Below are 9,892 nucleotides of genomic sequence, written 5' to 3'. Positions count from 1 at the left end.
AACACTATTGACCATAACAGCCCCCATTTATTGAAATCCCAGCTGCTGCAGGCCCAGGGACTCACGTATCTCTAGTCCTCACGGCCCTGTAAGGTGTTACTGTGCTCACTTCTCAGACGAGCTCACAGCAATCAATTTGCTCAAGTTCGTACTAAAGGTGCTAAGAGAATTCCTGAGATTGGCTTGGGGTAGGGCTGCCCGATTACCAGAATTTTATTTTTATTAGTATTATTTTTTAGCATAACTATAGTTAAAATTATTGGTTCTTTAGCTGAAATTTAAATTTAACCCGGCAGAATTTAACGGGGCATCCCATATTTTTATTTGCTAAATCTGGCAACCATAGCTTGGGGGTAGCCGGCAAAATAAAACCCGGGTTCCTCCCTGCTCTGCCCCATGTCTTTACTGGGTTTAGTTTTCTCTTTATGAGCCAGTCCCCCAGACTGCAGGCCTGACCTTCTCAGGAGGCGGAGATTCTGCCCCTCAACAACATGTCTGCCAGCGCGCCGTCACAAGGACCTTCCGCCCAGCACAAACATGGCCGCGCGCCGCCGGCGCGGATTGGCTACAGCCCACAGCCCGCCCCCCACGGCGCTGGGAGCCTCGGCCATTGGGCGGTTAGAAAAGATGGCGGCGCCCGTCCCGCCTCCTTTGCGCTCAGCGCTCGCGGCTCGGGGGCGGGGCCGCGGCGCGGCCGGGAGGCCAGGCCTTCGCTGATTGGCGGAGAGCGGTGGCTGTGGCCGGGGGCTTGTTTGCGGAAGTACAAAGAAGTGCTGAGTAAGCCGAGGTGAGTGACGGGGCAGGGGAGGCGGGGCCTGAGGGGCCCCCCCAACCTCCTCAGCGCCCCAGACTTCGTGGTCCTTCCCTCGCACCTTCCCCGAGTTCCCTGAGACACGTTCTCCATTCACCCTTGTGTGACACCCGAGTACCCCCACCCCAGATTCCTCCCTTTGACCCCCGGCGTCCTCAACTCCCATCCCGTGACCTCTCTTGTCTCCCAGGAACCCCCAGCTTTGACCGTGGGTCCCCATCGGTACCCCAGCCTGCCTGTGTGGTTCCCCTCTGTCCCTAACTTCCTGAGTCAGCCCCTCCTCCCTTCCCCATCTCTCAGTGGCCCCCACTTTCACTCTGGCCCCACTGATTAGTTCCCCCCTTTTTTCTGGGCGCTCCCGAGTTTTCTGCCTGTGTCTTCCCATTCCCACTTCCCCCCCATTTGTTTCCCTGCCTGCTCCCCCACCCATGCTCCCTCCGTCCCCATAGCCTCCTCGCCCCAGAGTCTCCCAACCCCCTAATCTTCTGTCCACCTCCTGCTCCCACAGATGACCTGGAAGCTGGTGACAGGGTGCATGTGACCCATATGACCGTGTGACTGGGACAGGCAAGCCGTGGGTGTGGGAGAGGGAGGAGGGCCTAGGGCTCAGGGATTTTTTTTTTTTTTTTAATAGACTATCAAACAAATACCTTCCCTTCCCCTAAGCTTCTGGATCTTTCTCTCACCTGCCTCTTACTCGCCCAACAGGAAGTTAGGCAGGTTTGGTTTGGCAACACATGTGCTCCACCCTTGGGCTGAGTGCAGTGTTTTTGTTACTGTCTTTGCCCGAGAATGTTACTGGGGTTTGGAGGCTATTTTTCATCCGAGTCTGTTTCCTCATCTGTGAGGGGGGATTGTATTTCCTGCCCTCATAAGGCTGCTGTGAGGTTCAAACTGAGATAACGCAGAAAAGCACAGCGTTGAGATCAGTATGGTCCTGGGCAAATGCATGCGTTTGCTATTTTGTCATAGACGAGGAGGGGAAGACAAGTAGAAGGTAACATTGTCTTTTATGTAGTGCTTGGCAGTATTTATTGATCATGAGCTATGAGTCAGGCTCTCTTCTATGTTAACCTTACCCTTCATTTGTTCCTCATGTATTTAACAGATACTAATGGGCTGTTTACTATGTTCTAGGGCCTAGAATCTAGGCTGCCCTTGATGTAGCCAGTGTTGTTCCCCTTTAACATAAGGAAAGAGGGCAGCTCAGTTGCCTGAGATCACACCAACTGATGTCGGTTGGAACTGGAATCTGGATACAGTACTTGGTGACACCAGAGCCCGTGTGAGTGCCCGGCTGTGTAAGGGTCACTGCTGCTGTCTCAGTGCCCAGGGCACTTTTTCTCCTCCCGTGGGTTACTGTCTTCTTAGAGACAGCCATAGCTTGGGGTACCCGGCAGTCCTCAAAAGGGGATTTCCTTCTCACTCGGCAGAATGACATCAGCAAGAGAGGGAGGAGGAATTGAAATTGTGTGTGCGCTCACGCATTGCTATTGTGAAGGAGCACCTAATCAGCATTTAAACCTTTGTTTGTATTTTGCCTATTTATCTTCTTTCTGATTTACAGCCCTCTAAAGCATAAGTTCTCGGAGAGCAGGGATTTTGTCTGTTTTGTTCATTCATGTATTCTCAGCAGTTAGAACTGTGCCTGCCGTGTAATAGGTCTTCAATAAATCTTTGTAGAGTGAGTCATACATAGACTGGGCCATGCCATCAGCCCGAAGATCTCTTAGTGATTGGTGTCTCCTGTCCAGCTCCAGCAGCACTCCCAGGGCAGCTTGCTTGCAGGCATGGTCCAGCCGAGCAGAGTGAATGAGAGACACCTTGTCCTTTTTTTGAAAGAGCCTTTGGCTCTGACTCATGTGAATGGCAGTACATTTGTAAGAGGGGGCCTCAGCTTTTGGAGTACAAGGGCCTGAAGATCAGGCCTGACTCAGCCGTCTCCCATTCAGGCTTGCTCCTGAGGGGGTCTGAGGAGTATGAGCTGGGGCTCTGGATTCCAAAGATTTCGGTTCAGATCTGGCAAGTTACGTACCCTCCTGTGCCTCAATTTCCTGGGTGTCCTATGGCAGAGGTGTACCTTCTTTTATGAGTGTCTTGAGGATTAAATATGATAATTACCTAAAAGATGTGGTGAGGCGCCTGGTACCCAGGGGGTGCGGGGTGAATGTAGCAGTGGTGTTGGGGTGCAAGGGGATGGGAGCGAGCTCTTCCTCATTCGTCACTCACTTAGGAATGAGGGACGAGCTGGGGTCAGCGTGAACGTGTGGAGGGACATTTTGTCTTGTAGGCAGCCTTGGCGGTCCAGAGGCTCAGGTGGGAGGTGGAGATGGCATTTGACTTGACCCCCACTTTCATCTAGTCTTTCCTCACGCACCAGCTGAGTGCCTACTATGTGCAGGCCCTCTGCCTAGCGCTGTTCAGGAGTCTCAGGAAGAAGGCATGAGTGCAGCTGCAGGCAACACCTCCCAGCTCCTCTCCCTGGGCATCGGTTTCCCATATTTCCCACAATTGCACTTGCCCTCTGTAATGGGCACTTGTGAGCTGCGAGGCAGCCAGCAGAAAGAGAATTCCCTGCCAGCCGCAAAGCAGGTGGCTGTGGGGAGATGCGCTCACGTGCCGAGGTGCAGGAAGGGAGCACGCAGTGGCCAGCGGCCGGGGCTCTGATCAGACCCCGTGGAGCCATCGGCTGCACAGGAGGGTGTTGCTGTCCTGTGGCCATTGCTCCGATCATGGGACATCCTGTCATAAGCAGCGGCTCAGGAGGCCTGATTTCCAGCTGGAGCAGTTCTGCGTGTGTTCCCAGGGTCCCCACGTGGCCAGTCCCGTGAGGTCAGCTTCCTGGCCCGGCTGCCTGAGGATCCTGTTACGCACCTCCCAGCGGCGTCCTGCCCTCTGGCCAGGCTTCTTGGAGAAGGAGGCAGAGGCTGTGAGAGTTTTCCCCCCTTGGAGTGTGAGCTCAGCTCGTGTCTATAAAGCTGAGCTTTCCAGACCAAAGCGCAGTGTCCCTCCTGGGGCCCAGCAGGAGCCCCGTAAAGGTTCCCCTGGCGCAGGGTGAGCGCCCCCTGAGCCTTTCTTAGAGGTGATGCAGCTCCGAGTGGGTGGGGAGTAGGGTGTGTGTTCTGTTACCACCTGCAGGGGAGTTAGAGAGGAGCGCCTCAGAGGTGCCAGCCTGTGGGCTTCCAACCGGCTCATTCACTAGTTCTCACTGGTTCATTCACCAAACATATGTTAGGTGCTTGGCTAAATCACTACCTACTAGGTGCTTTGATAAACAAATCAAAAGGGGGCAGGTGGGCAGCCCAAACCCACAGATACACCCCCATAAGTACAGGATAAGGACTGCAGTGTGTGTGCGCTGGGCGGTGGGGGTACAGAGGCAGGAGCAGGGGCACCGAGGACTGAGAGCAGGGGAGACACAGAGCATGGTTCTTAGAAGAGGTGGCATATGAGCCCCGCCTTTAAGGACAAGAGGGATAAGAGGGATTATTCATTTGTCTAACAGGCCTTTTTGAGAGCATCCTCCAAGACGGAAGATGGGGGGCGGGGAGGGTGCAGCGACACTGAGGCCCTAGTGGCATGCTCTGGGAGGCTGTGGTGGGCAGTGTGGCTGGAGCAGCAGTGCAAGCAGTGGGTTGGAGGGTGGGCCGGGTCAGCCCACATGGATGCTCACATTCTTTCTCTGGAAGGTGATGGGGAGCCCCTCACAGGGTCTGATTTGTACAGAGGGCTGTAAGGTGGGTGGGTGGGCCAGGCCCTCATGGTGCATAGGCACAGAAAGGGCTGTGGGGTGAGCTGGGAGGGAGTGTGGCAGGAGGGGCAGATCCATTGCCCTGAGGGTTCCCAGGGTGCAGCTGGGCCTTGAAGGAGGAGCAGAGGTTCTGGCAGGAATTGGGGGGGGGGGGCATTCCAGGGGGGACAGGCCAGGAGGTGTCCCTTCACTCTGGGAGAGCTATTTCACCACGAGCTCCCCCATCTGCCACACTGATTGAGCCCACTTGACAGGGTGGCAGTGGTCAAGGCTGGCATGGCCGGTGCTGGACAAACGGCGCCTGGTGACCAGTACCCATGTGGACAGCAGCAGTAGTCGTAGCCCCTCCTCTGTGCCACCTGGACTAGTGACGATGCTCCTTCCCAGATGGGCTCCAGGCCCCAGGCTTTCCCACTCATTCTCGTGGGCTCTGTCTACTGGGAGGACCTCTGTCCCGTCCCCAACTTCAAGGTACAGCTCAAGAGTCACCTCCTCTCGCCGCTCTTCCCCGACACGTTCCCCGCAAGGGACTGTGTGCTTGTTTAGACAGGGACTGGGCGTGAGGTCCCCCTGTGACTACTCATTTTATGAACCGCTTCCAGGAAGTTCACCCAAGATTCTACCTGTTGGTTCCAGTCGCCTCTGATCCCGGTGAGGGCTTTCTGTTTGTTTTTCTGGTGGACATCAACATGTCCTTCTTAAATTGCTCTTTGAACACCCACAATTTAAGGCCTCTCGGGGCCTCAGTTTCTTTATCTCAGCAATGGGGATAATACTGCTTGTCCTTCCTGCCTTACAATTCCTCCAGGGGCGCCTTCCCTGAAGCACCTGAGCAGGCAAGCTGGGCCTCTGCCGGGGGCGGGGGAGCAACACTGAGAACAGGCCAGACAGCCAGCCACACTCCGGGGGACGCAAAACCCGCGCCTGGAGGCTGCCTGGAGTAGAGTCAGAACTGTTGCCATCACGGTCACCACCAAGCTCTCATTCGTGTCGTACGGCTTGTGGCGTTTGAGGGCTGCTTGTAGCAGCTGCAGGTGCCCAGCAGGGTAGGGCCGTCAGGTGACCTGGCACCACTCAGGTGCAAAGAACAAGCCCAGGTGAGGACGAGAACAGTTGTCAGCAAGTGAAAGCAAATGTGGACACCATGGGGAGGTCAAAGGGCAAGCAGCTGTGAAAGCGAGAGGAAGAGAGGGTGACAAGGCTGTGCAGGGGAGCGGTGGCTGGGAGGGACCTTACAGGTTGGGAAGGCAGCCGGCTCCCCAGCCCAGCGTCCTGCGTCCTCCTCCTGCAGCTGCGCTGGAAAAACCCCTGGGTCTGAGGTCAGAGGCGGTGGGGGCGGGAGGGGGACAGGAATGAGCTGAGCCAGGACGCAGGCATGCGCTGTCCATGCCACACTGGCCACTTTCCCCTTGGCCTGTTATGATTGTTCCAGGATGTGGCGCGGTGGTTTTCATTTCCTTTCTTCCACCTCGTGATAACAACGGCCACTGTTTGTGTGCCCAGAGCGTCCTGGCCACTTGCCCCGCATTGTGTCATTTCACCCGCTTGCCCAGCCGGGGGCGGGAGGAGAGCAGGTGTGTCCTTTCAGCGGTCAGGCTGCTGTCTGTAGGAGGCAGGACCCGGAGGGCGTGTCTCCTCTGGGGCGGGGTACCTTCCTTCATCCAGCTGGACCCCTTAACCTGAGTGGGCTCCCTGCCGTGCTCCTGGCTTCCCCGTTTCCTGCGAACACCATCCCCAGGGCAGCCAGCCTGCCCTCCAGAGCCTCCTGCCGTCTTTCTAAGCCACGCCTGGCCCCCACAGGCCCCATCTCCCCTATACGCCTACTTTCTTTTTTAAAATGGAATTTATTGGGGCAACATTGGTTCACAAAACCATACAGGTTTCTATTGTGCGACTCAACAAAACACCCTGCACCGTGTGCTCATCGCCCGAAGCAAAGCCTCTTCCATCCCCATCTGTCCCCCCTTTGCAACCTCTACCTACTCCCACCCTTGTTTCCCTCCGGCTACCACCACACCTACTTTTCTTTAAAAAATAGAATAATTTTCCATACCATTTAAAAAGTAGGGAAAAGAAAAAAATTTCCCATAAAACCTATACCCTTATCTACCCTGAGTATTTTGGTATGTTTTCTATCAGTCTATTTCTCTCTTTTTTGCTGTGCATAATTTCCACTCCATTAAATTATGTAAATTATGTTTTAACAAACTTTCTGTGGGCCACGCTTAGTGCTAGGGGTGAGTGTACAGAGGGGTAGCACCTGCCTTTAAGGAGCTCAGACTCCAGAGCCCGCCCATCTGGCTGTGTGACCTTGGGCCTGTCACTCTACCTCTCTGTGCTTTGATTTTCTCATGCGTGAAATGAGGACTACAGTGGTAACAGTTGTGTAGGTGGGGGTGCGGACGCGCTGGTTAATAGGTATCAGCTCTTGGGACAGGCCCGCAGCGAGGCCCACGAGTGTCTGGTGTGAGTAGTAGTAGGGATTGTGCAGGAGGATCAAAGGCGAGGAAGGACATTTCAGAGAGACGGGTCAATGCAGACAGGCAAGGAGGCGTGAAACAGCATTGCTTTCTGGAATCACGCGTGGTTTGGAGCTGACAGGGTGGGACTCCAGGGGAGAGGCTGCAGGGGGAGGGGGGCAGGGGGGCAGGGACTCTGCAGGCCGTGCTTTGGCCCATGAGCAGCACGGGTGCGTCGTGGGCTCGATGCCGCTGAGCCTGTCACAGAATGCCGCATGCTTTTCCCGGGTTGCTGGTGAGGCTGGGACTTGAACGCAGTTTGCCCCGGAGCTGTGCGGTGTGCTCAGTGCATCTGCCTCCTGTGGTTTGGTGAGCATGACGCGAGACAGTGACGTGACGTGTTTAGCTCAGGCCCTGCTACCTAGTAAGTGCTAAGTAAACGCCCCTGATGTAGTTATTATTGACTCGTATTCTCTGTTTAGAGGATTAAATGAGGCCTCTTGTTCCTGTTATTCCTCAAGTTGATTTGCTCCTCAACACACAGCCAGGGTGTGACCAGTGTCCACTCCCCTGCCCACACCTCCACCCTCTGTCCTCGGGGTCGGACACACTCTTGGCAGGTGTGTGCCGCACAGCGACAGAGGGCGGCCTCTGGCTGAGTGTCCCCTGACTTCGGTGACACTCACTCAGGGAGGCAGAGTGCTTTCTGGGAACCCAGGAAATAACAAGACATCTAATTCTGTCATCCATGCCTGGCCGGTGTGGCTCAGTGGTTGAGCGTCAATCTATGAACCAGGAGGTCATGGTTCAGTTCCCAGTCAGGGCACATGCCTGGTTGCTGGCTCGATCCCCTGTGTAGGGCGTGCAGGAGGCAGCCGATCAATGATTCTCTCTCATCATTGATGTTTCTATCTCTCTCCCCCTCTCCCTTCCTCTCTGAAATTAATAAAAATACATTTTTAAAAATATAATCATTCTATCATCCAAACAGGATAATTTAATAGCAGAAACTGTGACCCCATGAACATGAAACGTAAAATGTCTCCCCCAAATAGGTGTTCGCTTTTTCTAAGTCTTTTCATTCCTATTTATTTCCGGGAGCTCCTTGGGAAACCAGTGGGGCAGGTGTTAAAGGTGTCAGACAAGTACTAGCCTCCCTCCCCTGGTGGTTTCTGGCAGAGAGGGGTCATGGCTTCTTTGTGGAATTGAAATGACCCTGCCAAGCTCTTCGCGTACCAGAAAGTTGACTCTCCCCCTTCCCCACGTAAGGAGAACCGCCCCATTGGCCCAGGGCAGGGCCGCCCGTGTGTGCATTCATTTGATCACCATGGCTCCATACCACAGATGAGGAAACTGAGTCTCTGCTGGGAAACTGGGTCCGGTCGCCTGTGCCGGTGGCATCTCTCTTACCCCACAAGGCCTCTTCCCTCCCACTCAGTGCCATTCTCTCTCTCCCTTCCTTTCAGCTCCCTCCAGGCCCAGCCTCAGGGGGACCACGCTGGTGGGGAGCCATGGGCACCTGGGCAGGAAACTGCTGTCCTTGGTGAGATGGGCCTGGAAGTCTGAGCCCCGCTAACCAGAGACCCCGATTTCTTCCAGACGGAGGGGGGAGGCAGCAGGGCCCCCCACTGGCCCCGCAGAAGATGCAGTTCTTCGGCCGCCTGGTTAACACCCTCAGCAGCGTCACCAGCTTGTTCTCTAACCCGTTCCGGGTGAAGGAGGTGTCTCTGGCCGACTACACCTCGAGTGGCCGGATTCGGGAGGAGGGGCAGCTGATGCTGTTCCACAGCGTTCCCAGTCGCACCTGGGACTGCATCCTGGTCAGCCCCCGGAACTCACAGACCGCCTTCCGGTGAGTGATGGTCTGCTGTGACACGCACATCTTTCCCTGGACTCTCCCAGGTCCCTGGCTTTGGGCCTACATCTGAGGGCTCAGGAGAGGGGTGAGAGAGAAAACCGCTCTTCAGTGGAGAGCGGGGCTTCCTAGACTCCCTCCTTCTGGCCCATCAGGGTCCCTGGAGCAGGGGCAGGGGGCACAGAAGACGGGGTGTTTCCTGCTGTGGGGCTTGACCCGTGCAGATAGAGAGAAGGCTAGGTCGGGTAAGGCCCAGGTGTCACCTGTCGCCCTGGGTCTTAAAGGCATGACTGTATTTAGGGGCTAGCCTAGTTTTGTTCAGGAGAGCTTGTAACAGGTAGGTAGCTGTCACTTCTCAGGGCACACTGGGTCAGCCATGGGCTAGAAGGAAGGGGTCAGAAGCCAGCTGCAGGGCTATTAGGAAAAGGGGAGAGGAGTGGCCAAGGACCTAAAATGCACGGTCCCGATGCGCGTGGGATCCTGCAGGTTGGCATTGAGTTGGCTTGTACTAACAGCCCCTTTCCGTTTATGTATTCCTCTCGCCATCCCGTCCTCCATCCATCCAGTCACCATGCTCCGAGCACCTCGTGTCTCTGGAGTCCTGGGCCAGGCCCAGCTGCTGCTATGAGATGACAAAACGTGCTCTGTGCTCTCAAGGCACGCGCAGTCCTTGGGGGAGGCCACCTGCAGACCAGGCAATACTGCGTGAGGGGCCCCACGGAACAGGGGGACACAAGGAGGCACCACTTCCTGGTGGGCTCCGCTGTGTGTGGGAGAATGAGTAGGAGTGAGTCAGGCAGAACAGAATGGATAAGGTTGTTTCAGACGTGGGAGGCACGGCGGGGGGACCTGCAGGCAGAAGGCTCTGGCTGGATCCTAGGTGCACCCAGGGCCTTGGTGAGAAGGGAACCTCAGGGTCATTCTGAGTAAGCAGGTGTGGCAGCAAGAGTCTCAGGAAGTGCCAGCTGGGGGTCAAGGTCCAGCCACCAGGAGAAGAGTAAGGCAATGTATCGGCC

At 55.7% G+C, this 9,892-nt stretch overlaps 1 protein-coding gene across 7 annotated transcripts in view; it reads left to right on the top strand.

Annotated features, from left to right (window-relative positions):
• Positions 1-682: 682 nt before the first annotated feature.
• Positions 683-9,892, top strand: part of PLA2G6 (phospholipase A2 group VI) — a 44,832-nt gene continuing 35,622 nt past the window's right edge. For 3 of the 7 annotated variants that reach the window (XM_036299708.1, XM_036299704.1, XM_036299710.1), the window contains exons 1-3: positions 683-787; positions 1,320-1,378; positions 8,621-8,873. In XM_036299708.1, the coding sequence (XP_036155601.1) occupies positions 8,665-8,873 (209 nt within the window). In that variant the 5' untranslated portion in view covers positions 683-787; positions 1,320-1,378; positions 8,621-8,664. Of the gene's footprint in view, positions 788-838; positions 1,020-1,319; positions 1,379-8,620; positions 8,874-9,892 lie in introns of those variants that run through there. The other 4 variants (XM_036299707.1, XM_036299709.1, XM_036299705.1 and 1 more) reach the window with 3 other exon arrangements.

This window comes from Myotis myotis, unplaced genomic scaffold, assembly GCF_014108235.1.
Source record: "Myotis myotis isolate mMyoMyo1 unplaced genomic scaffold, mMyoMyo1.p scaffold_m19_p_3, whole genome shotgun sequence".
Classification (NCBI taxonomy): Eukaryota; Metazoa; Chordata; class Mammalia; order Chiroptera; family Vespertilionidae; genus Myotis; species Myotis myotis.
Note: the sequence above shows the minus strand (reverse complement) of the source record. Positions and strands in the feature narration are given on the sequence as shown.